This window comes from Ambystoma mexicanum, chromosome 5q, assembly GCF_040938575.1.
Source record: "Ambystoma mexicanum isolate Mex_15411 chromosome 5q, UKY_AmexF1_1, whole genome shotgun sequence".
Taxonomy (NCBI): domain Eukaryota; kingdom Metazoa; phylum Chordata; class Amphibia; order Caudata; family Ambystomatidae; genus Ambystoma; species Ambystoma mexicanum.
Window position 1 is genome coordinate 1,352,888,013 of NC_090933.1, and position 27,254 is coordinate 1,352,915,266.

At 51.7% G+C, this 27,254-nt stretch overlaps 1 protein-coding gene across 2 annotated transcripts in view; it reads right to left on the minus strand.

The window, feature by feature from the left end:
• The window catches only part of LOC138498720 (prostate stem cell antigen-like), a 69,610-nt gene extending 60,543 nt beyond the window's left edge, over window positions 1-9,067 (minus strand). For both annotated transcript variants that reach the window (XM_069622361.1, XM_069622362.1), the window contains exon 1: window positions 8,928-9,067. In XM_069622361.1, the coding sequence (XP_069478462.1) occupies window positions 8,928-8,979 (52 nt within the window). In that variant the 5' untranslated portion in view covers window positions 8,980-9,067. The remainder of the gene's footprint in view (window positions 1-8,927) is intronic.
• Window positions 9,068-27,254: the final 18,187 nt, after the last annotated feature.

Genomic DNA, 27,254 nt, shown 5'->3' on the forward strand with positions numbered 1-27,254 from the left:
TGACTGCGCGATGCAGAGTCTGGCTGCAGGAGCAGAGAAGTGCAGCTCCCCCTATGCTCTGTCCCTGGCACGGCAGAGTATGGCTGGGGGAGAGGAGGAGTGCAGCACCCCCTATGCTCTGTCCCTGGCACTGCAGAGTCTGGCTGCAGGAGAATAGGAGTGCAGCACTCCCTATGCTCTGTGCCTGGTACTGCAGAGTCTGGCTGCAGGAGAAGAGAAGTGCAGCGCTCCCTATTCTCTGTCCCAGGCACTGCAGAGTTTGGCTGTGGGAGAAGAGGAGTGCAGCACTCCCTATGCTCTGTCCCTGGCACTGCAGAGTCTGGCTGCAGGAGAAGAGGAGTGCAGCACTCCCTATGCTCTGTGCCTGGCACTGCAGAGTCTGGCTGCGGGAGAAGAGAAGTGCATCACCCCCTATGCTCTGTCCGTGGCACTGCAGAGTCTGGCTGTGCATGGAGAGGAGTGCAGCACTCCCTGTGCTCTGTCCCTGGCACTGCAGAGTCTGGCTGTGGGAGAAGAGGAGTGCAGCGCCCCCTGTGCTCTGTCCCAGGCACTGCACAGTCTGACTGGTAGAAGAGAAGTGTAGCGCCACCTATGCTCTGTCCCTGGCACTGCTGAGTCTGGATGCGGGAGGAGAGGATTGCAGCACCCCCTATGCTCTGTTCATGGCAATGCAGAGTCTGGCTACAGGAGAAGAAGAGTGCATCACCCCCTGTGCTCTGTCCCTGGCACTGCAGAGTCTGGCTGCGGGAGAAGAGGAGTGCAGCACCCCCTATGCTCTGTCTATGGCACTGTTGAGGCTGACTGTGGGAGAAGAGGCGTGCAGCGCCCCCTGTGCTCTGTCCCTGGCACTGCAGAGTCTAGCTGCGGGAGCAGAGGAGTGCCGCACCCCCTGTGCTCTGTCCCTGGCACTGCAGAGTCTGGCTGCGGTAGAAGAGGAGTGTAGCATCCTCTGTGTTCTGTCCCTGGCACTGTAGAGTCTGGCTACGGGAGGAGAGGAGTGCAGCACCCCCTGTATTCTGTCCCTGGCACTGCAAAGTCTAGTTGCGGTAGAAGAGGAGTGCAGCACCCCCTAAGCTCTGTCCATGGCACTGCAGAGTCTGGCTGCGGGAGAAGAGGAGTGCAGAGCCCCCTATGGTCTGTCCCTGGCACTGCAGAGTCTGGCTATGGGAGGAGAGGAGTGCAACGCTCCCTATGCTCTGTCCCTGGTACTGCAGAGTCTGGCTTCGGGAGGAGAGAGTGCAGCGCTCCCTGTGCTCTGTCCCTGGCACTGCAGAGTCTGGCTGCGGTAGAAGAGGAGTGTAGCATCCCCTGTGTTCTGTCCCTGGCACTGTAGAGTCTGGCTGGGTTAAGAGGAGTGCAGCACTCTCTGTGCTCTGTCCCTGCCACTGCAGAGCCTGGCTGCGGGAGAAGAGGAGTGCAGCACCCCCTATGCTCTGTCCATGGCACTGTAGAGGCTGACTGCGGGAGAAGAGGAGTGCAGCGCCCCCTGTGCTCTTTCCCTGGCACTGCAGAGTCTGGCTGCGGGAGGAGAGGAGTGCCGCACCCCCTGTGCTCTGTCCCTGGCACTGCAGAGTCTGGCTGCGGTAGAAGAGGAGTGTAGCATCCCCTGTGTTCTGTCCCTGGCACTGTAGAGTCTGGCTACGGGAGGAGAGGAGTGCAGCACCCCCTGTATTCTGTCCCTGGCACTGCAAAGTCTGGCTGCGGTAGAAGAGGAGTGCAGCACCACCTAAGCTCTGTCCATGGCACTACAGAGTCTGGCTGCGGGAGTAGAGGAGTGCAGAGCCCCCTATGGTCTGTCCCTGGCACTGCAGTCTGGCTATGGGAGGAGAGGAGTGCAACGCTCCCTATGCTCTGTCCCTGGTACTGCAGAGTCTGGCTTCAGGAGGAGAGGAGTGCAGCGCTCCCTGTGGTCTGTCCCTGGCACTGCAGGGTCTGCCTGTGGGGGAAGAGGAGTGCAGCACTCCCTGTGCTTTGTCCACGGCACTGCATAGTCTAGCTGCGGGAGAAGAGGAGTGCAGCACGCCCTATGCTCTGTCCCTGGCACTGCAGAGTCTTGGTGCAGGAGAAGAGGAGTGCAGTGCTCCCTATGCTCTGTCCCTGGCACTGCAGAGTCTGGCTGTGGGATGAGATGAGTGCAGTGCCCCCTATGCTCTGTCCCTGGCACTGCAGAGTCTGGCTGTGGGAGAAGAGGAGTGCAGTGCTCCATCTGCTCTGTCCCTGGCACTGCATAGTCTGGCTGCGGGCGAAGAGGAGTGCAGCACTCCCTGTGCTCTGTCCATGGCACTGCAGAGTCTGGCTGTGGGAGACAAGGAGTGCAGCACCCCCTATACTCTGTCCCTGGCACTGCAGAGTCTGGCTGCGGGAGAAGAGGAGTGCAGCACTCCCTATGCTCTGTCCCTGGCACTGCAGAGTCTGGCTGAGGGAGAAGAGCGGTGCAGCGCCCCCTATTTTGTGTCCCTGGCACTGCAGAGTCTGGCTGTGCGAGGAGAGGGGTGCAGCACTCCCTGTGCTCTGTCCCTGGCACTGCAGAGTCTGGCTGTGGGAGAAGAGGAGTGCAGCGCCCCCTGTGCTCTGACCCTGGCACTGCACAGTCTGGCTAGTAGAAGAGAAGTGCAGCGCCACCTGTGCTCTGTCCCTGGCACTGCCGAGTCTGGATGCGGGAGGAGAGGATTGCAACACCCCCTATGCTCTGTTCGTGGCAATGCAGAGTCTGGCTACAGGAGAAGAAGGGTGCATCACCCCCTGTGCTCTGTCCCTGGCACTGCAGAGTCTGGCTGGGAGAAGAGGAGTGCAGCACTCTGTGTGCTCTGTCCCTGGCACTGTAGAGTCTGGCTGTGGGAGAAGAGAAGTGCAGTGCTCCATGTGCTCTGTACCTGGCACTGCAGAGCCAGGTTGCAGGAGAAGAGGATTGCAGCGCTCCCTATGCTCTGTCCCAGGCACTGCATAGTCTGGCTGCAGGAGAAGTGCAGCACCCCCTGTGCTCTCTCCCTGGCACTGCAGAGTCTGGCTGCCGGAGAAGAGGAGTGCAGCACCCCCTGTGCTCTGTCCCTGGCACTGCATAGTCTTGCTACAGCAGAAGAGGAGTGGAGCACTCCCTATGCTCTGTCCTTGTCAGCACAGAGTCTGGCTGCTGGAGAAGAGAAGTGCAGCACTCCCTATACTCTGTACCTGGCACTGCAGAGTCTGGCTGCAGGAGAAGAGGAGTGCAGCACTCCCTGTGCTCTGTCCCTGGCACTGCAGAGTCTGACTGCGCGATGCAGAGTCTGGCTGCAGGAGCAGAGAAGTGCAGCTCCCCCTATGCTCTGTCCCTGGCACGGCAGAGTATGGCTGGGGGAGAGGAGGAGTGCAGCACCCCCTATGCTCTGTCCCTGGCACTGCAGAGTCTGGCTGCAGGAGAATAGGAGTGCAGCACTCCCTATGCTCTGTGCCTGGTACTGCAGAGTCTGGCTGCAGGAGAAGAGAAGTGCAGCGCTCCCTATTCTCTGTCCCAGGCACTGCAGAGTTTGGCTGTGGGAGAAGAGGAGTGCAGCACTCCCTATGCTCTGTCCCTGGCACTGCAGAGTCTGGCTGCAGGAGAAGAGGAGTGCAGCACTCCCTATGCTCTGTGCCTGGCACTGCAGAGTCTGGCTGCGGGAGAAGAGAAGTGCATCACCCCCTATGCTCTGTCCGTGGCACTGCAGAGTCTGGCTGTGCATGGAGAGGAGTGCAGCACTCCCTGTGCTCTGTCCCTGGCACTGCAGAGTCTGGCTGTGGGAGAAGAGGAGTGCAGCGCCCCCTGTGCTCTGTCCCAGGCACTGCACAGTCTGACTGGTAGAAGAGAAGTGTAGCGCCACCTATGCTCTGTCCCTGGCACTGCTGAGTCTGGATGCGGGAGGAGAGGATTGCAGCACCCCCTATGCTCTGTTCATGGCAATGCAGAGTCTGGCTACAGGAGAAGAAGAGTGCATCACCCCCTGTGCTCTGTCCCTGGCACTGCAGAGTCTGGCTGCGGGAGAAGAGGAGTGCAGCACCCCCTATGCTCTGTCTATGGCACTGTTGAGGCTGACTGTGGGAGAAGAGGCGTGCAGCGCCCCCTGTGCTCTGTCCCTGGCACTGCAGAGTCTAGCTGCGGGAGCAGAGGAGTGCCGCACCCCCTGTGCTCTGTCCCTGGCACTGCAGAGTCTGGCTGCGGTAGAAGAGGAGTGTAGCATCCCCTGTGTTCTGTCCCTGGCACTGTAGAGTCTGGCTACGGGAGGAGAGGAGTGCAGCACCCCCTGTATTCTGTCCCTGGCACTGCAAAGTCTAGTTGCGGTAGAAGAGGAGTGCAGCACCCCCTAAGCTCTGTCCATGGCACTGCAGAGTCTGGCTGCGGGAGAAGAGGAGTGCAGAGCCCCCTATGGTCTGTCCCTGGCACTGCAGAGTCTGGCTATGGGAGGAGAGGAGTGCAACGCTCCCTATGCTCTGTCCCTGGTACTGCAGAGTCTGGCTTCGGGAGGAGAGAGTGCAGCGCTCCCTGTGCTCTGTCCCTGGCACTGCAGGGTCTGCCTGTGGGGGAAGAGGAGTGCAGCACTCCCTGTGCTTTGTCCACGGCACTGTATAGTCTAGCTGCGGGAGAAGTGGAGTGCAGCACGCCCTATGCTCTGTCCCTGGCACTGCAGAGTCTTGGTGCAGGAGAAGAGGAGTGCAGCGCTCCCTATGCTCTGTCCCTGGCACTGCAGAGTCTGGCTGTGGGATGAGATGAGTGCAGTGCCCCCTATGCTCTGTCCCTGGCACTGCAGAGTCTGGCTGCGGGAGAAGAGGAGTGCAGTGCTCCATCTGCTCTGTCCCTGGCAATGCATAGTCTGGCTGCGGGCAAAGAGGAGTGCAGCACTCCGTGTGCTCTGTCCATGGCACTGCAGAGTCTGGCTGTGGGAGACAAGGAGTGCAGCACCCCCTATACTCTGTCCCTGGCACTGCAGAGTCTGGCTGTGGGAGAAGAGGAGTGCAGCACTCCCTATGCTCTGTCCCTGGCACTGCAGAGTCTGGCTGTGGGAGAAGAGGAGTGTAGCGCTCCCTATGCTCTGTCCCTGGCACTGTAGAGTCTGGCTGTGGGAGAAGAGAAGTGCAGTGCTCCATGTGCTCTGTCCCTAGCACTGTAGAGTCTGGTTGCGGGAGAAGAGGAGTGCAGCGCTCCCTGTGCTCTGTGCCTGGCACTGCAGAGTCTGGCTGCGGGAGAAGAGAAGTGCATCACCCCCTATGCTCTGTCCGTGGCACTGCAGAGTCTGGCTGTGCATGGAGAGGAGTGCAGCACTCCCTGTGCTCTGTCCCTGGCACTGCAGAGTCTGGCTGTGGGAGGAGATGAGTGCAGTGCCCCCTATGCACTGTCCCTGGCACTGCAGAGTCTGGCTGCGGGAGAAGAGGAGTGCAGTGCTCCATCTGCTCTGTCCCTGGCACTGCAGAGTCTGGCTGCAGGAGAATAGGAGTGCAGCACTCCCTATGCTCTGTGCCTGGTACTGCAGAGTCTGGCTGCAGGAGAAGAGAAGTGCAGTGCTCCCTATTCTCTGTCCCAGGCACTGCAGAGTTTGGCTGTGGGAGAAGAGGAGTGCAGCACTCCCTGTGCTGTGTCAATGGTGCTGCATAGTCTGGCTGTGGGAGACAAGGAGTGCAGCACCCCCTATGCTCTGTCCCTGGCACTGCAGAGTCTGGCTGTGGGAGGAGAGGAGTTCAGCGCTCCCTATGCTCTGTCCCTGGCACTGCAGAGTCTGGCTGAGGGAGAAGAGAGTGTAGCGCTCCCTATGCTCTGTCCCTGGAACCGCAGAGTCTGGCTGTGGGAGGAGAAGAGTGCAGTGCCCCCATGCTCTGTCCCTGGCACTGCAGAGTCTGGCTGCGGGAGAAGAGGAGTGCAGTGCTCCATGTGCTCTGTCCCTGGCACTGCAGAGTCTGGCTACGGGTGAAGAGGAGTGCAGCGCTCCCTGTGCTCTGTCCATGGCACTGCAGAGTCTGGCTGTGGGAGACAAGGAGTGCAGCACCCCCTATACTCTGTCCCTGGCACTGCAGACTCTGGCTGCAGGAGAAGAGGAGTGCAGCACTCCCTATGCTCTGTCCCTGGCACTGCAGAGTCTGGCTGTGGAAGAAGAGGAGTGTAGCGCTCCCTATGCTCTGTCCCTGGCACTGCAGAGTCTGGCTGCAGGAGGAGATGAGTGCAGTGCCCCTATGCTCTGTCCCTGGCACTCCAGAGTCTGCCTACGGGAGAAGCGGAGTGCAGCCCTCCATGTGCTCTGTCCCTGGCACTGCAGAGTCTGGCTGCGGGAGAAGAGGAGTGTAGCGCTCCCTGTGCTCTGTCCATGGCACTGCAGAGTCTGGTTGTGAGAGACAAGGAGTGCAGCACTTCCTGTGCTCTGTCCCTTGCTCTGCAGAGTCTGACTGTGGGAGACAAGGAGTGCAGCGCCCCCTATGCTCTGTCCCTGGCACTGCAGAGTCTTTCTGCGGGAGAAGAGGAGTGCATCGCTCCCTGTGCTCTGTCCTTGGCACTGCAGAGTCTGGCTGTGAGAGACAAGGAGTGCAGCGCCACCTATGCTCTGTCCCTGGCACTGCAGAGTCTGGCTGCGGGACAAGAGGAGTGCAGCGCTCCCTGTGCTCTGTCCCTTGCACTTCAGAGTCTCTGGCTGCGGGAGAAGAACAGTGCAGCACTCCCTGTGCTCTGGCCCTTGTACTTCAGAGTCTCTGGCTGCGGGAGACGAGTAGTGTAGCACCCCCTATATTCTGTCCCATAGGAACTCCATTGCAATACTTGGCATTTGGGTGCATAGCCAGGAACCTGAAAGGAATACAATGGTAATTGGATGAGTACAAGGGATGTTGACAGCAACACCTGACAGGGTGAGCACCTGAAACGTTGGCGGCAATAACTGGAAATAGTGCCAGTAATTGAGTTTTTAATGGGAATAATGTGAGTTCCTGTATTTGACTCTGATTCCTGGCAGTGGGAAACAGGATTATCTTACCCTCACCTGGTGAGATTGCTCTGAGATTTAAGTGTGTCCACCATTTATCATGTATCTGTAGTTACACAAACAAGATTGTGGCATTGCCGTCATTTAAATAATTCAGTCACACTTAGCAACCCCACAGACACACCTTACACTTCTATTGAAGCGCTCTCTCCCACCTACTACATGATCCCCATCTACCACACAAGCCTCTAGCCCCCCAGCCAGACAAACGTAGCATATTACAGACACAACCTTAGCACCACTCAAACGACCCCTCCTCCCCACTTACACATCCCTCCAATGCTCAACGATTACACCACCATGATCACACATTGCACCCCGCTCAGAGAAACCCTGCAAGTACCACCATAATTCATGTGTAAAGAGTTCCCAACTCTCTATCAAGTAGGAAGATGGATGCGGGGAAAGGTCCTGGCTAAAGAACTCATCCCCCGCTGTAGATAACATTTTCATAGCAATGATAAATCTTCCTTTTGCTTTTACTGGTGGATTATTTTTCCACACTCACAGAATCTTTAACTCTTTTTATGGGTGTCATTTTTTATTGTCTTTTAAAAGTTATCCTCTTTGACAACTTTTTGGCAATAAGTCCCTATTGTGTTGCTGGGTTGCCCTAGGGGCTCCCCTTTTAACTTTCTCTCGCTAACCTTGAGATAACTACAGTTCCCAAGGGTAGAAAGGATCTTTGGATCCCTTTTACATTTTATTTGGTGAGACCAGCAACCCCACCTTATGTGCAGTACAGGGAAAATACTGAGTATCCCTTTTCTCATCTTAAATGTAACATGTATGTTACAAGGCATAGAGCAGCATCCAGCCACGGGGAAAACCTTGCCTAGAGCCTTCCCTATGATCCTTGCTGCAAAAGTCCTTCCAGTGTCCTGTCTTCTGTCTTCTTGATGAAGGAATTCAGCAACTGGGTTTTTGGCTGCAGGTCCTGAAGTTCTCCTGCTGCAAAATCTTCTTCTGTGCTGAGGTACTGTGATGGCTTGGGTATTTACTTACCTTAAGTCTCTTGTGATTTCTGTGTAGTTTTGGGGTGTTTTCTGTAATTGGGAGTCCTCTCGTCCAGTGCACCCAGGCCCACTGCTAGAATCCTGCTAGGGTGTCTTCTGTGAAGCCCCTGGACCCTCAACTAACTCTAGAGCAAAACACTTGTTCTAACAGTCTTCCTCAGGAACTCTGACTTTTGCTACTTAAGAACCTATCCTGACCTGCCTGTTGGACACTGGACCCTAGTGACCACCTGTCTGCCACTGAGAACACTCATGCTCCAAGAATAAGGCAAAGACTTTTAAAGGATTGGTCCTTTTGCCTAGAAAAGAGAATAAGTGTTTAAAAGATACTTACTTGCAAAAGAAGTTGGTTGGTAACTGAAACTCTGAGAGTGAACAGTTACAAAAGTTATAACTTACCTTAGAAATGTTCTGCCATTCTGAAAAGTATATGTCAGGTTAGTACTTACCTTAGACATGGTCTGCCGTTCTGAAAAGTATATGTCAGGTTATTACTAACCTTAGAGATGGTTTGTTGATCTGAAAAGTAGATATATGTTTGTTTTACTTACCTTAGGCATGTTTTGAAATTCTGAAAAGTATATTAAACCTCTTTCTTTCCTTAGAAACTGTTTTACCATTCTGGGGGAGAATTTTCATATGCAATTGTTGAGGTGGTTAAAGTGCATGTTTATGCAATGACACCAGGTTCGACTGTGACAGATTTTGGCAGCAACGCCATTGTGTTGCTCAAAGTGTATTTACTGTCATCAAATTAAAGTGAATTAGAACTAAACTCAAAACAGATGATTTAAATAAAATTGAATGGACATTTAAAGCATTGTACAACAGTTTGTAACACTGATCCTTATGCTTGTGCAGTCTTGTGCCCTGCATGTGTTATGGCACGGGCAGCCCCCCACAGAGCGACCCACGGTGTATACACCAGTGACAGACTTACCTATGCCAAGAAGGAGTGCAGAAGCCAGGAGAGCGCAGAGGAGGACCTTCATCTTTGCTGGAGGGGGAGAGAGGCTGTGTCTGATGGCTGATGTCTCTGTGAGTGTGTCCTCCAGCAATGTCTCTGCGGGTTGCCTTCGCCTGGTGCTGGTGTGGCATCCTGCTGTGACCGCTTTATAAAGCATCACAGTGTTGTGGGGACGCTTGTTGTGCAGTCACATGTGCACCAAGGAGACAGAGTTTATGCGGGTGTTGCAAAGAAACAATACCTCTCTGGGTGCACACAGCATTGCTACCCCCTGCAAGAGAAGCATAATGGGGGCTGGGGGGGGGGCGATTGCAGGCGCAGGTGTAATCCCAGCCCTAACGACTGCACGTGGCGTCTGCCGTGAATACAAAAGAACCCCACATTCCTAAATTGAAAACTAACGATAAGCGCAGGGTGAACCCAGGAGAAGGAACAACTGTTTCAATTTTATGGCGTGTAAATTGCCAACTTAGTTTGGTGAAAACGCAGACACTGTGTGGTGCATTTATGTTACACTCATTCATTATAACCGCAGAGGATTGCTATAGTCACACTTGAATTACTGAGCGTTCAATTCGGCTGATCTCCAGAGCAGTTACCCACACAGACAGCAGTGATCGAAACTGTAAGGTCAGAAGTCCCAGCGTCACTTCAGGAGGAGGTCCACGGAATGTTTGCATTTATCCTGACTGGGCAACCCAACTTCCCCCTGATGAAACCTCATTAAAAGCGCCATCAGGGATGCAAATCCTCCCTGTGAGACTGGATTGTGACGCAAATATATTTGGGGGTGGGTTTAAGCAAATAATGAATGTAGGGAGTTATGGGGGGGGCCTCGGAGAGGACCCCCCCACATATATTTGCAGTAAAACCTTCCAGCAAAAAAAGAAAGTCAATGATTCGTTGAGATAAATTTGTACAAATCCTATAGAGCTGCCTGATGGACATGGGGGGGTGGGGGGGGGTTATCCTACCAGGATTACTTGTAGGACCAATACCGTCTACAATCCGAGTCCAACGGCCTAATGTTGTGACCGGCGAGAGTGAGCGTGAAACAGCAGGCGGTGTTATGGCTTCTGCCTACTTCAGAAATTGGGGGGCAACATCGCCACAATGAGGGATGGCCTGGATCCTTGAATGGTGTCTGGAATCAGACCCGAATCCAGACCAGAAGCAAAAACACGGAAAGATGGCATTGAAAGTTTGCATCACCAAAAGATTGATTACACGCAAACACGTGATGGAGTGCTCAATTGGCCCTATGCTCCTCAGCTCCTATTTACCATTAGGGTTTACAACCAAACCTTGTTAACGAATGGGCGGATCCCAACAAACGACGAACACAAAAACCCAAGTAGAGTCATACACAACCTCTGCTAGACTGATATATCTCCATAAACTCCTGAAAGCTCATTTTGGTCCATGTAGCAGAGAGGGATGTTTGCATTTGCCTACTAGAGGTGACACAAGCTTGGTCAGTTGCAATCATAATGTGTCATGCAGTTACTCATCTTGATATGGAAAAATGGTCGTTCTTGAACCCATCCCATCATGGCCGCCACCTCATCCTCCTTTAGTGCGACAATCATAATGTGTCCTGCAGTTACTCATCTAGATATGGAAAGATGGTCCTTCTTGAACCCATCCCATCATGGCCGCCACCTCAGCCTCTTTTAGAGCGACAATCATGTGTCCTGCAGTTACTCATCTTGATATGGAAAGATGGTCGTTCTTGAACCCATCCCATCATGGCCGCCACCTCAGCCTCTTTTAGAGCGACAATAATAAAGTGTCCTGCAGTTACTCATCTTGATATGGAAAGATGGTCGTTCTTGAACCCATCCCATCATGGCCGCCACCTCAGCCTCTTTTAGAGCGACAATCATAATGTGTCCTGCCAGTTACTCATCTTGATATGGAAAGATGGTCGTTCTTGAACCCATCCCATCATGGCCGCCACCTCAGCCTCCTTTAGAGCGACAATCATAATGTGTCCTGCAGTTACTCATCTTGATATGGAAAGATGGTCCTTCTTGAACCCATCCCATCATGGCCGCCCCCTCAGCCTCTTTTTGAGCGACAATCATAATGTGTCCTGCAGTTACTCATCCTGATATGGAAAGATGGTCGTTCTTGAACCCATCCCATCATGTTCGCCACCTCAGCCTCTTTTAGAGCGACAATCATAATGTGTCCTGCAGTTACTCATCGTGATATGGAAAGATGGTCGTTCTTGAACCCCTCCCATCATGGCCGCCACCTCAGCCTCTTTTTGAGCGACAATCATAATGTGTCCTGCAGTTACTCATCTTGATATGGGAAGATGGTCGTTCTTGAACCCATCCCATCATGGTCGCCACCTCAGCCTCTTTTAGAGCGACAATCATAATGTGTCCTGCAGTTACACATCTTGATATGGAAAGATGGTCGTTCTTGAACCCATCCCATCATGGTCGCCACCTCAGCCTCTTTTAGAGCGACAATCATAATGTGTCCTGCAGTTACTCATCTTGATATGGAAAGATGGTCCTTCTTGAACCCATCCCATCATGGCCGCTACCTCATCCTCTTTTAGAGCGACAAGCATAATGTGTCCTGCAGTTACTCATCTTGATATGGAAAGATGGTCGTTTTTGAACCCATCCCATCATGGCCGCCACCTCAGCCTCTTTTTGAGCGACAATCATAATGTGTCCTGCAGTTACTCATCTTGATATGGGAAGATGGTCGTTCTTGAACCCATCCCATCATGGTCGCCACCTCAGCCTCTTTTAGAGCGACAATCATAATGTGTCCTGCAGTTACACATCTTGATATGGAAAGATGGTCGTTCTTGAACCCATCTCATCATGGTCGCCACCTCAGCCTCTTTTAGAGCGACAATCATAATGTGTCCTGCAGTTACTCATCTTGATATGGAAAGATGGTCGTTCTTGAACCCATCCCATCATGGTCGCCACCTCAGCCTTTTTTAGAGCGACAATAATAATGTGTCCTGCAGTTACTCATCTTGATATGGAAAGAAGGTCCTTCTTGAATTCATCCCATCATGGCCGCCACCTCAGCCTCTTTTAGAGCGGTCCCCATCACTGACTTGGCTGCTCACCTTGCCTAATTCCATAGAGTCATGTCCTAGGCCTTAGATCCTTACATTGGCTCAGAAGCGATATTGCCTCTCTTGAATTAATTCTAAAGATATACACACGTATTTACTCCCCCCAAATATTAAAATATCTTTCATTTTGTATGACCATGTAATAAATCACCAAACAGTGAAACTGAGAACATGAGTATCAATGTGCATCGCAACCCGTGGCACATTCCTGGGAGAGAGGCCCAGTGTATGCTGCGCGGGCCCCAGTGACCTCAGAAACTCCTGCATACGTTGAAAGCCCGCCATGCCTGCATTCACATAGCAGGGTGACACTCAGGAAGCAAGTGATGCAGCACTCAGGGAGCACACCGTAGCCTTCATTAACTTGGAGAGTCCAGTGCTTGGCGTCGATCTGCAGGAGTTTAGGGAAGTGAATGTATTTCCATTCACCTGTATCAGATATCCGTAGGAGCAGAAGTGTTAACCTCTCCAAGACCAGGTCTAACCGGACTGGAGGCAGAGTGGCCCTTGTCTCCCCTGAATGGGTCCCTACTACCATCATACCCACTCAATCCTAGTCTACCTTGGAATGTCTTGTCTTTAAGCTCTGTGTCTCTCCTACTCTCTTGCTCACTCTCGCTACTATCTACAGGACTCTTGGGCCGATCACTCCCTTCCTCTCAGAGTGGGCCAACCTCGTCTCCTCTCTTCTGACCTCTACCTCTAAGCTTCTCCTCCTCAGGGATTTCAATATTCATCTGATTCTCCTGACGTATCCACGCTACTCTTCCGCAACCTCTGCGATTCTCGATCCCACACCATTCTTGCATCTGGACAAACCCACTCAGCCGGGCACACTTTGGATGTGCTCATCTCAGCTGATATCACCTTCTCTAACCCTCTGACTACTCCTCTCTCCTGGTCTGACCACTCTCTCCTTTCCTCCCATCTTGAGCTCCTGGGCTTCCTGGCTAAGCCTCTGCCTTCTCTGCCAATCTCCTTCTCTGTCATTCCTCGACGGATGAAGCGAGTATCAGTAGCTGCTTTTGCTGCCTCCTTTACTCCCCACATTCCTTTTATTCACTCCCACACTGACTCAGCCCTTACTAACCTTCACCTCCCCATCTTCAACACCCTTGACATCCTTGCCCCTGCCATGAGGATCCGCATGAAACCCACCTCCAAGTGCAACACCTGGTCAGATTCCGATCTAGCATCGCTGAAACGCAAGTGCAAAGTTGCTGAACGAAAGTGGTTGGCTTCTAGCACATCCTCTGACAAACTGGCCTGTTGCCTGCTCCAAAGGCAATACTGACTCTCCATCTGCTCCAGGAAATAGGCCAATATCCAAACCTGCATCGCTAGGGCCTCAAATAATAGGGCTGAACATTTCAAAATCTTTAAGAAACTTGCCAATCCTACTGCAGTCTCCACTTCCACCCCCTTCTTGGGCAAACTCCTGGAGAAGTTGGTCATCTCCCAATTTAACCATCACACTGAATCTTTTGGCTATTTCCATGATCACCAGTCTGTATTCAGAGCAGCCAGGGGCATGTAAACTGCTCCCCTGAACACCCGTGATAACCTGCTCTCAAATGATGACTCCAGCACTCTTTATGCCTTTATCCTCCTCGATCTATCCTCTGCCATTGACACGGTTGTAAAGATACCTGGTGGGGGGTGTCTGTACTTCTGCTCTCTATATGGTAGAGGAGAGGCACAGAGGACCCCAGCCAAGATTCTCTATAAGGTAGCAATGGACGAGCAATAAAGGCCTAGCTTCTCAGGAGGTGATGCAGCCTGGTTCTTAAGTACAGTGTAGCCCCCGGACCCTCACAAAGGAATGCCCACACACTGTATTACTGAAAACACAATCTTTATATAATTAATATTCAAAGGTATGTACACGATCACAATAGCGCACTTTGTACTCGGAAATCAACAATGGTAAATATATACAATTCTAAAGTGGTACCACCAATATTATCAGATCCCATTAAAGTGCATTAACTATACTGTTAGAATGTTACACAGATCAATAACAAGGAAAACAGCAATAGAGATAGGAAGGAACGCAAGATGGTTATGATATGATATGATATGATATGATATGACATTTGTAACGCGCCTATACACAAGTGTTTCAAGGCGCGACGAGGCAGGGAGGGGGGAACAAGGGGAAGACAGACAACGATCCTACTAGGCCAGGTGTCATTCAGACCGCGCAAGTGCAGGGGTAGGGGGAAGGGAAAAGTGCAAGGGGAAGGGGAGGGGGGAAGTGCAGTACAAGTCAGTAGAATAAGTAAATAAATAGGGCCAGCTGGTGGCAAGTGCAAGGTAAGTGCGGGAAAGTACTGGGAAAGGGGGGGCTGTAGGGATACAGAGACAGTCCCTCAGTGCAGGGGTTGCCAGGGAGGCAGTGCAAGAGGAGAGTGGCTGGGACCAGGACCGAGGTCGGTGAGAGTGGCCCAGTTGCAGATTCGGTGCAGATTCAGTCGAGACTTTAGCAGGGGAGAGGGAGAGAGAAAGCAGAAGTAAAGAGGAAGGTTTTGAGGTGCTTCCGGAACCGGAGATGGTTCTCCTCAAGTTTCAGGGAGGCAGGAAGGCTGTTCCAGAGGGAGGCCCCTGCCACGGCGAGAGATCGACACCCGACTCGTTGCTTTGAGAAGCGGCTGACCCTGAGGGAGTTGGAGATGGATGAGCGAAGGGCTCGGGAAGGAAGATATTTAGGAAGAGCGAGTTGAAGGTATTTAGGCCCCAGGCCCCAGAAGGCCTTGTGGACAATGCAGAGGGTTTTGAACTTAATCCTCGCAGCCTCTGGGAGCCAGTGTAGAGATTTCAGTCCTGGAGAGATACGGTCCCTGGGCTTGAGGCCAAGGACAAGTCTCGCAGTTCTGTTCTGGATGAGTTGCAGGGGGCGGAGAGTGGAGGCAGGCAGATTAAGATAGAGGCTTTTACAGTAGTCCAGCTTCGAGAGAACCAGGGCTCGGGAGACAGTGAGCTTCTGGGGGAAGGAGAGGAAGGGAATAATACCTCTGAGGAGGTGCAGCTGGTAGTGTGACTTCTTAGAGACGTCAGATATATGAGGAGAGAAGGAGAGTGTGGAGTCGAAGATGACCCCGAGGTTTTTTGCCTTGCAGGTAGGAGCAGGAGGAGGGCCAAGCGAGGATGGCCAGAGAGCTACAGGGAAGGAGGGAGTGGGTGTGCCGATGAGTAGAATCTCATTCTTACTAGCATTAAGGCAGAGGTCATTGGCGGCACACCATTCCTGGATGGCAGACAGACAGTCAGAGATGAGGGAAGGAAAGGAAAGGTTGAAACAATAGGCAGATTTCTGGCCCCTACCACTAGACACAGTTCTGTGTGGAGATCCCCCCACCTGGGCAACCTGTAAAATAAAGATATAGCACAAGCCCAGTCCATATATTGCTCAATAGTCTTGTTCTCTCCTATAATGTTTTTACCCCCCCCCCAATGTACCTGGTGGAGTAGAGTTCTTCGAAGAAGCGTCGACGGATCCTTCTTGAAAGACCCCCTTTCAAGCAGGAGTCATGGATCGTCGAGAGGCGTCGAAGGAAGTGAACTTGGCATTGACGGCTTCGCTGAGAAGTTCGAGGGTGCCGGGACCATGTCGTCGATCCAGGCGTTGCTCGTCGGCGACGTCCTGCGAGGATGAGGTGTGCGAGGCGCCTCAGTGATTGATTGTTCAGGACCGCAAAGAGTTTCGGAAGAACGGTGGCCCAGCAAGGGCGACGAGTCATTGAAGTCTTTGTGGTCTCTGGATGGTGGGGAACCCACCGGCGGATTCTCCTCGGCACGTCGGCGGCCTTGACTCTCTGTCTAATGTTCTTAGGCAAAGGAGCGGGCGGCTCGGGTCATCGGCGGCCCGGCGTCAAGTGGTCCCCTCTTCTGGGGCAACACAACTTCGACGAGCCTCCAGCGGTTACACAAACCTGCAAACCATGGTCGACGGCGATGAACTTCGACAGCGGCGAAGTCCGGGTGCTTCACTTCGTTCTCCTCGGCTGTCCCATCTCGGGTAGGCAGCCTTTCGAAGGTCTGACTTCCAGGGAGCTTCGGCGAAGGTTAGCGGTGCTCAATGGACCCTTGGAGCATGGGAAGAGGGCGCCTTACCAGGTCCTCTCCGGGTCAGTCCTCGACGAATTTGGCAGCTTTCAGATCAGGTCGAAAACAAGGTAACATGCAATAGAAAGCAAGAGGCCACAGGGGCCATCTTGTTTTCTATCAGGAGTCAACTGATTCCAGTGGCAGGGCCGGGGTATCCCAAAATGGAGGATACTCAGAGCATCTGTCGAATTCAGCATGGAGCTGCCACCAGCCCATACCCTTCTCTGTGGGCCACCCACAGGTTCCCAAAAACATACACTAGGGGCACAGGGTTATACTCCCACCCATGGTTGCCGGAAGGGTATCCCATGGGTCTGTTCACCAAACAAAAAAAGAGAGAGCTGCACCGCCAGGAGTCCCACATGAACTCCTGCACGGGAAACACAACAGAACTCACGATAAAAAGGCAGTAAAGGACAAGGATACGGAGGCCCTGTCCCTGCTATGCATTTACAGCATCACAATCTAGTACGTCAGCGCATACATGGGACCTGCATCACAGAGAGTATGTAGGCATGATGGCCAGTGGGCACCAGTGCATGAGTATCCGGATAGTTCATTCATCACGGCAGGTGGATGCATTTAGTATCCTGGGGTTGTCCTCTTGAGTTAGTGTTGGGAAGACTCATTCACCACAGCAAGTGCCTGGACACAAGCATCTATGAGTCCTGGAAGATTACTAATGGGGCTCTCCCTTCATCACAGCAGGTGGATGCATTCAGGATCCTTGGGTGTCCTCATGAGTTAGCGTTGGGAAGACTCATTCACCACAGCAAGTGCCGGGACACAAGCATCTATGAGTGCTGGAAGATTACTAATGGGGCTCTCCCTTCATCACAGCAGGTAGATGCATTCAGGATCCTTGGGGTGCCCTCATGAGTTAGCGTTGGGAAGACTCATTCAACACAGTAAGTGCCTGGACACAAGCACCTATGAGTCCTGGAAGATTACTAATGGGGCTCTCCCTTCATCACAGCAGGTGGATGCATTAAGGATCCTGGGGTTGTCCTCTTGAGTTAGTGTTGGGAAGCCTCATTCACCACAGCAAGTGCCTGGACACAAGCATCTATGAGTCCTGGAAGATTACTAATGGGGCTCTCCCTTCATCACAGCAGGTAGATGCATTCAGGATCCTTGGGGTGTCCTCATGAGTTAGCGTTGGGAAGACTCATTCAACACAGTAAGTGCCTGGACACAAGCATCTATGAGTCCTGGAATATTACTAATGGGGCTCTCCCTTCATCACAGCAGGTGGATGAATTCAGCATACTGGGGTTGTCCTCATGAGTTAGCGTTGGGAAGACTCATTCACCATAACAAGTGCCTGGACACAAGCATCTATGAGTCCTGGAAGATTATTAATGGGGCTCTCCCTTCATCACAGCAGGTGGATGCATTCAGTATCCTGGGGTTGTCCTCATGAGTTAGCGTTGGGAAGACTCATTCACCACAGTAAGTGGCTGGACACAAGCATCTATGAGTCCTGGAAGATTACTAATGGGACTCTCCCTCATCAGGGCAGGTGGATGCATTCATGACCCTGGGGTTGCCTCTTGAGTTAGTGTTGGGAAGACTCATTCACCACAGCAAGTGCCTGGACACAAGCATCTATGAGTCCTGGAAGATTACTCATGGGGCTCTCCCCTCATCGCAGCAGGTAGATGCATTCAGGATCCTTGGGGTGCCCTCATGAGTTAGCGTTGGGAAGACTCATTCACCACAGTAAGTGGCTGGACACAAGCGTCTATGAGTCCTGGAAGATTACTAATGGGGCTCTCCCTTCATCACAGCAGGTGGATGCATTCAGGATCCTGGGGTTGTCCTCTTGAGTTAGTGTTGGGAAGCCTCATTCACCACAGCAAGTGCCTGGACACAAGCATCTATGAGTCCTGGAAGATTACTAATGGGGCTCTCCCTTCATCACAGCAGGTAGATGCATTCAGGATCCTTGGGGTGTCCTCATGAGTTAGCGTTGGGAAGACTCATTCAACACAGTAAGTGCCTGGACACAAGCATCTATGAGTCCTGGAATATTACTAATGGGGCTCTCCCTTCATCACAGCAGGTGGATGAATTCAGCATACTGGGGTTGTCCTCATGAGTTAGCGTTGGGGAGACTCATTCACCATAACAAGTGCCTGGACACAAGCATCTATGAGTCCTGGAAGATTATTAATGGGGCTCTCCCTTCATCACAGCAGGTGGATGCATTCAGTATCCTGGGGTTGTCCTCATGAGTTAGCGTTGGGAAGACTCATTCACCACAGTAAGTGGCTGGACACAAGCATCTATGAGTCCTGGAAGATTACTAATGGGACTCTCCCTCATCAGGGCAGGTGGATGCATTCATGACCCTGGGGTTGCCTCTTGAGTTAGTGTTGGGAAGACTCATTCACCACAGCAAGTGCCTGGACACAAGCATCTATGAGTCCTGGAAGATTACTCATGGGGCTCTCCCCTCATCGCAGCAGGTGGCTGTATTCAGTATCCTGGGGTTGGCCTCATGAGTTAGCATTGGGAAGACTCATTCACCACAGTAAGTGGCTGGACACAAGCGTCTATGAGTCCTGGAAGATTACTAATGGGACTCCCCCTCATTAGAGCAGGTGGATGCATTCACCATCCTGGGGTTGTTCTCTTGAGTTAGTGTTGGGAAGACTCATTCACCACAGTTAGTGCCTGGACACAAGCATCTATGAGTCCTGGAAGATTACTAATGGGGCTCTCCCTTCATCACAGCAGGTGGATGCCTTCAGTATCCTGGGGTTGTCCTCATGAGTTAGCGTTGGGAAGACCCATTCACCACAGCAAGTGCCTGGACACAAGCATCTATGAGTCCTGGAAGATTACTCATGGGGCTCTCCCCTCATCACAGCAGGTGGCTGTATTCAGTATCCTGGGGTTGTCCTCATGAGTTAGCGTTGGGAAGACTCATTCACCACAGCAAGTGCCTGGACACAAACATCTATGAGTCCTGGATGATTACTAATGGGGCTCTCCCTTCATCACAGCAGGTGGATGCATTCAGGATCCTTGGGGTGTCCTCATAGGTTAGCGTTGGGAAGACTCATTCAACACAGCAAGGGCCTGGACACAAGCATCTATGAGTCCTGGAAGATTACTAATGGGACTCTCCCTCATCAGGGCAGGTGGATGCATTCATGACCCTGGGGTTGTCTCTTGAGTTAGTGTTGGGAAGACTCATTCACCACAGCAAGTGCCTGGACACAAGCATCTATGAGTCCTGGAAGATTACTCATGGGGCTCTCCCCTCATCACAGCAGGTGGCTGTATTTAGTATCCTGGGGTTGTCCTCATGAGTTAGCGTTGAGAAGACTCATTCAACACAGCAAGTGCCTGGACACAAGCATCTATGAGTCCTGGAAGATTACTAATGGGGCTCTCCATCATCACAGCAGGTGGATGCATTCAGGATCCTGGGGTTGTCCTCTTGAGTTAGCGTTGGGAAGACTCATTCACCACAGTAAGTGCCTAGACACAAGCATCTATGAGTCCTGGAAGATTACTAATGGGGCTCTCCCTTCATCACAGCAGGTGGATGAATTCAGCATACTGGGGTTGTCCTCATGAGTTAGCGTTGGGAAGACTCATTCACCATAGCAAGTGCCTGGACACAAGCATCTATGAGTCCTGGAAGATTATTAATGGGGCACTCCCTTCATCACAGCAGGTGGATGCATTCAGTATCCTGGGGTTGTCCTCATGAGTTAGCGTTGGGAAGACTCATTCACCACTGTAAGTGGCTGGACACAAGCATCTATGAGTCCTGGAAGATTACTAATGGGACTCTCCCTCATCAGGGCAGGTGGATGCATTCATGACCCTGGGGTTGTCTCTTGAGTTAGTGTTGGGAAGACTCATTCACCACAGCAAGTGCCTGGACACAAGCATCTATGAGTCCTGGAAGATTACTCATGGGGCTCTCCCCTCATCACAGCAGGTGGCTGTATTCAGTATCCTGGGGTTGTCCTCATGAGTTAGTATTGGGAAGACTGATTCACCACATTAAGTGGCTGGACACAAGCGTCTATGAGTCCTGGAAGATTACTAATGGGACTCCCCCTCATTAGAGCAGGTGGATGCATTCATGACCCTGGGGTTGTCTCTTCAGTTAGTGTTGGGAAGACTCATTCACCACAGCAAGTGACTGGACACAAGCATCTATGAGTCCTGGAAGATTACTAATGGGGCTCTCCCTTCATCACAGCGGGTGGATGCATTCAGGATCCTGAGGTTGTCCTCTTGAGTTAGTGTTGGGAAGACTCATTCACCACAGCAAGTGACTGGACACAAGCATCTATGAATCCTGGAAGATTACTAATGGGGCTCTCCCTTCATCACGGCAGGTGGATTCATTGAGCGTCTTGGGGTGTCCTCATGAGTTAGCGTTGGGAAGACTCATTCACCACAGCAAGTGCCTGGACACAAGCATCTATGAGTCCTGGAAGATTACTAATGGGGCTCTCCCTTCATCACAGCAGGTGGATGCATTCAGGATCCTTGGGGTGTCCTCATGAGTTAGCGTTGGGAAGACTCATTCAACACAGCAAGTGCCTGGACACAAGCATCTATGAGTCCTGGAAGATTACTAATGGGGCTCTCCCTTCATCACAGCAGGTGGATGCATTCAGGATCCTTGGGTGTCCTCATGAGTTAGTGTTGGGAAGACTCATTCAACACAGCAAGTGCCTGGACACAAGCATCTATGAGTCCTGGAGGATTACTAATAGGGCTCTCCCTTCATCACAGCAGGTGGATGCATTCAGTATCCTGGGGTGTCCTCATGAGTTAGCGTTGGGAAGACTCATTCACCACAGTAAATGCCTGGACACAAGCATCTCTGAGTCCTGGAAGATTACTAATGGGGCTCTCCCTTCATCACAGCAGGTGGATGCATTCAGGATCCTTGGGTGTCCTCATGAGTTAGTGTTGGGAAGACTCATTCAACACAGCAAGTGCCTGGACACAAGCATCTATGAGTCCTGGAAGATTACTAATAGGGCTCTCCCTTCATCACAGCAGGTGGATGCATTCAGTATCCTGGGGTGTGCTCATGAGTTAGCATTGGGAAGACTCATTCACCACAGAAAATGCCTGGACACAAGCATCTATGAGTCCTGGAAGATTACTAATGGGGCTTTCCCCTCATCACAGCAGGTGGATGCATTCACCATCCTGGGGTTGTTCTCTTGAGTTAGTGTTGGGAAGACTCATTCACCACAGCAAGTGCCTGGACACAAGCATCTATGAGTCCTGGAAGATTACTAATGGGGCTCTCCCTTCATCACAGCAGGTGGATGCATTCAGGATCCTTGGGGTGTCCTCATAGGTTAGCGTTGGGCAGACTCATTCACCACAGTAAGTGCCTGGACCCAAGCATCTATGAGTCCTGGAAGATTATTAATGGGCTCTCCCTTCATCACGGCAGGTGGATGCATTGAGTGTCTTGCGGTGTCCTCATGAGTTAGCGTTGGGAAGACTCATTCACCAGAGCAAGTGCCTGGACACAAGCATCTATGAGTCCTGGAAGATCACTAATGGGGCTCTCCCCTCATCACAGCAGGTGGATACATTCACCATGCTGGGGTTGTTCTCTTGAGTTAGTGTTGGGAAGACTCATTCACCACAGCAAGTGCCTGGACACAAACATCTATGAGTCCTGGAAGATTACTAATGGGGCTCTCCCTTCATCACAGCAGGTGGATGCATTCAGGATCCTTGGGGTGTCCTCATAGGTCAGCGTTGGAAAGACTCATTCAACACAGCAAGTGCCTGGACACAAGCATCTATGAGTCCTGGAAGATTACTAATGGGACTCTCCCTCATCAGGGCAGGTGGATGCATTCATGACCCTGGGGTTGTCTCTTGAGTTAGTGTTGGGAAGACTCATTCACCACAGCAAGTGCCTGGACACAAGCATCTATGAGTCCTGGAAGATTACTCATGGGGCTCTCCCCTCATCACAGCAGGTGGCTGTATTCAGTATCCTGGGGTTGTCCTCATGAGTTAGCGTTGGGAAGACTCATTCACCACAGCAAGTGCCTGGACACAAATATCTATGAGTCCTGGACGATTACTAATGGGGCTCTCCCTTCATCACAGCAGGTGGATGCATTCAGGATCCTTGGGGTGTCCTCATAGGTTAACGTTGGGAAGACTCATTCAACACAGCAAGTGCCTGGACACAAGCATCTATGAGTCCTGGAAGATTACTAATGGGACTCTCCCTCATCAGGGCAGGTGGATGCAGTCATGACCCTGGGGTTGTCTGTTGAGTTAGTGTTGGGAAGACTCATTCACCACAGCAAGTGCCTGGACACAAGCATCTATGAGTCCTGGAAGATTACTCATGGGGCTCTCCCCTCATCACAGCAGGTGGCTGTATTCAGTATCCTGGGGTTGTCCTCATGAGTTAGCGTTGGGAAGACTCATTCACCACAGCAAGTGCCTGGACACAAGCATCTATGAGTCCTGGAAGATTATTAATGGGGCTCTCCCTTCATCACAGCAGGTGGATGCATTCAGTATCCTGGGGTTGTCCTCATGAGTTAGCGTTGGGAAGACTCATTCACCACTGTAAGTGGCTGGACACAAGCATCTATGAGTCCTGGAAGATTACTAATGGGACTCTCCCTCATCAGGGCAGGTGGATGCATTCATGACCCTGGGGTTGTCTCTTGAGTTAGTGTTGGGAAGACTCATTCACCACAGCAAGTGCCTGGACACAAGCATCTATGAGTCCTGGAAGATTACTCATGGGGCTCTCCCCTCATCACAGCAGGTGGATGCATTCACCATCCTGGGGTTGTTCTCTTGAGTTAGTGTTGGGAAGACTCATTCACCACAGCAAGTGCCTGGACACAAGCATCTATGAGTCCTGGAAGATTACTAATGGGGCTCTCCCTTCATCACAGCAGGTGGATGCATTCAGGATCCTTGGGGTGTCCTCATAGGTTAGCGTTGGGCAGACTCATTCACCACAGTAAGTGCCTGGACCCAAGCATCTATGAGTCCTGGAAGATTATTAATGGGCTCTCCCTTCATCACGGCAGGTGGATGCATTGAGTGTCTTGCGGTGTCCTCATGAGTTAGCGTTGGGAAGACTCATTCACCAGAGCAAGTGCCTGGACACAAGCATCTATGAGTCCTGGAAGATCACTAATGGGGCTCTCCCCTCATCACAGCAGGTGGATACATTCACCATGCTGGGGTTGTTCTCTTGAGTTAGTGTTGGGAAGACTCATTCACCACAGCAAGTGCCTGGACACAAACATCTATGAGTCCTGGAAGATTACTAATGGGGCTCTCCCTTCATCACAGCAGGTGGATGCATTCAGGATCCTTGGGGTGTCCTCATAGGTCAGCGTTGGAAAGACTCATTCAACACAGCAAGTGCCTGGACACAAGCATCTATGAGTCCTGGAAGATTACTAATGGGACTCTCCCTCATCAGGGCAGGTGGATGCATTCATGACCCTGGGGTTGTCTCTTGAGTTAGTGTTGGGAAGACTCATTCACCACAGCAAGTGCCTGGACACAAGCATCTATGAGTCCTGGAAGATTACTCATGGGGCTCTCCCCTCATCACAGCAGGTGGCTGTATTCAGTATCCTGGGGTTGTCCTCATGAGTTAGCGTTGGGAAGACTCATTCACCACAGCAAGTGCCTGGACACAAATATCTATGAGTCCTGGACGATTACTAATGGGGCTCTCCCTTCATCACAGCAGGTGGATGCATTCAGGATCCTTGGGGTGTCCTCATAGGTTAACGTTGGGAAGACTCATTCAACACAGCAAGGGCCTGGACACAAGCATCTATGAGTCCTGGAAGATTACTAATGGGACTCTCCCTCATCAGGGCAGGTGGATGCAGTCATGACCCTGGGGTTGTCTGTTGAGTTAGTGTTGGGAAGACTCATTCACCACAGCAAGTGCCTGGACACAAGCATCTATGAGTCCTGGAAGATTACTCATGGGGCTCTCCCCTCATCACAGCAGGTGGCTGTATTCAGTATCCTGGGGTTGTCCTCATGAGTTAGCGTTGGGAAGACTCATTCACCACAGCAAGTGCCTGGACACAAGCATCTATGAGTCCTGGAAGATTATTAATGGGGCTCTCCCTTCATCACAGCAGGTGGATGCATTCAGTATCCTGGGGTTGTCCTCATGAGTTAGCGTTGGGAAGACTCATTCACCACTGTAAGTGGCTGGACACAAGCATCTATGAGTCCTGGAAGATTACTAATGGGACTCTCCCTCATCAGGGCAGGTGGATGCATTCATGACCCTGGGGTTGTCTCTTGAGTTAGTGTTGGGAAGACTCATTCACCACAGCAAGTGCCTGGACACAAGCATCTATGAGTCCTGGAAGATTACTCATGGGGCTCTCCCCTCATCACAGCAGGTGGCTGTATTCAGTATCCTGGGGTTGTCCTCATGAGTTAGTATTGGGAAGACTCATTCACCACAGTAAGTGGCTGGACACAAGCATCTATGAGTCCTGGAAGATTACTAATGGGACTCTCCATCATCACAGCAGGTGGATGCCTTCAGTATCCTGGGTTGTCCTCATGAGTTAGCGTTGGGAAGACTCATTCACCACAGCAAGTGCCTGGACACAAGCATCTATGAGTCCTGGAAGATTATTAATGGGGCTCTCCCTTCATCACAGCAGGTGGATGCATTCAGTATCCTGGGGTTGTCCTCATGAGTTAGTATTGGGAAGACTCATTCACCACAGCAAGTGCCTGGACACAAGCATCTATGAGTCCTGGACAATTACTAATGGGGCTCTCCCTTCATCACAGCGGGTGGATGCATTCAGGATCCTGAGGTTGTCCTCTTGAGTTAGTGTTGTGAAGACTCATTCACCACAGCAAGTGACTGGACACAAGCATCTATGAGTCCTGGAAGATTACTAATGGGGCTCTCCCTTCATCACGGCAGGTGGATGCATTGAGCGTCTTGGGGTGTCCTCATGAGTTAGCGTTGGGAAGACTCATTCACCACAGCAAATGTCTGGACACAAGCATCTATGAGTCCTGGAATATTACTAATGGGGCTCTCCCTTCATCACAGCAGGTGGATGCATTCAGGATCCTTGGGGTGTCCTCATGAGTTAGCGTTGGGAAGACTCATTCAACACAGCAAGTGCCTGGACACAAGCATCTATGAGTCATGGAAGATTACTAATGGGGCTCTCCCTTCATCACAGCAGGTGGATGCATTCAGGATCCTTGGGTGTCCTCATGAGTTAGTGTTGGGAAGACTCATTCAACAAAGCAAGTGCCTGGACACAAGCATCTATGAGTCCTGGAGGATTATTAATAGGGCTCTCCCTTCATCACAGCAGGTGGATGCATTCAGTATCCTGGGGTGTCCTCATGAGTTAGCGTTGGGAAGACTCATTCACCACAGTAAATGCCTGGACACAAGCATCTCTGAGTCCTGGAAGATTACTAATGGGGCTCTCCCTTCATCACAGCAGGTGGATGCATTCAGGATCCTTGGGTGTCCTCATGAGTTAGTGTTGGGAAGACTCATTCAACACAGCAAGTGCCTGGACACAAGCATCTATGAGTCCTGGAAGATTACTAATAGGGCTCTCCCTTCATCACAGCAGGTGGATGCATTCAGTATCCTGGGGTGTCCTCAGGAGTTAGCGTTGGGAAGACTCATTCACCACAGTAAATGCCTGGACACAAGCATCTATGAGTCCTGGAAGATTACTAATGGGGCTTTCCCCTCATCACAGCAGGTGGATGCATTCAGGATCCTTGGGGTGTCCTCATAGGTTAGCGTTGGGCAGACTCATTCACCACAGTAAGTGCCAGGACCCAAGCATCTATGAGTCTTGGAAGATTACTAATGGGCTCTCCCTTCATCACGGCAGGTGGATGCATTGAGTGTCTTGCGGTGTCCTCATGAGTTAGCGTTGGGAAGACTCATTCACCACAGTAAGTGCCTGGACACAAGCATCTATGAGTCCTGGAAGATTACTAATGGGGCTCTCCCTTCATCACAGCAGGTGGATGCATTCAGGATCCTTGGGTGTCCTCATGAGTTAGTGTTGGGAAGACTCATTCAACACAGCAAGTGCCTGGACACAAGCATCTATGAGTCCTGGAAGATTACTAATAGGGCTCTCCCTTCATCACAGCAGGTGGATGCATTCAGTATCCTGGGGTGTCCTCAGGAGTTAGCGTTGGGAAGACTCATTCACCACAGTAAATGCCTGGACACAAGCATCTATGAGTCCTGGAAGATTACTAATGGGGCTTTCCCCTCATCACAGCAGGTGGATGCATTCACCATCCTGGGGTTGTTCTCTTGAGTTAGTGTTGGGAAGACTCATTCACCACAGCAAGTGCCTGGACACAAGCATCTATGAGTCATGGAAGATTACTAATGGGGCTCTCCCTTCATCACAGCAGGTGGATGCATTCAGGATCCTTGGGGTGTCCTCATAGGTTAGCGTTGGGCAGACTCATTCACCACAGTAAGTGCCTGGACCCAAGCATCTATGAGTCTTGGAAGATTACTAATGGGCTCTCCCTTCATCACGGCAGGTGGATGCATTGAGTGTCTTGCGGTGTCCTCATGAGTTAGCGTTGGGAAGACTCATTCACCACAGTAAGTGCCTGGACACAAGCATCTATGAGTCCTGGAAGATTACTAATGGGGCTCTCCCTTCATTACAGCAGGTGGATGCATTCAGGATCCTTGGGGTGTCCTCATGAGTTAGCGTTGGGAAGACTCCTTCAACACAACAAGTGCCTGGACACAAGCATCTATGAGTCCTGGAAGATTACTAATGGGGCTCTCCCTTCATCACAGTAGGTGGATGCATTCAGGATCCTTGGGGTGTCCTCATGAGTTAGCGTTGGGAAGACTCATTCACCACAACAAGTGCCTGGACACAAGCATCTATGAGTCCTGGAAGATTACTAATGGGGCTCTCCCTTCATCACAGCAGGTGGATGCATTCAGGATCCTTGGGGTGTCCTCATGAGGTAGCGTTGGGAAGACTCATTCAACACAACAAGTGCCTGGACAC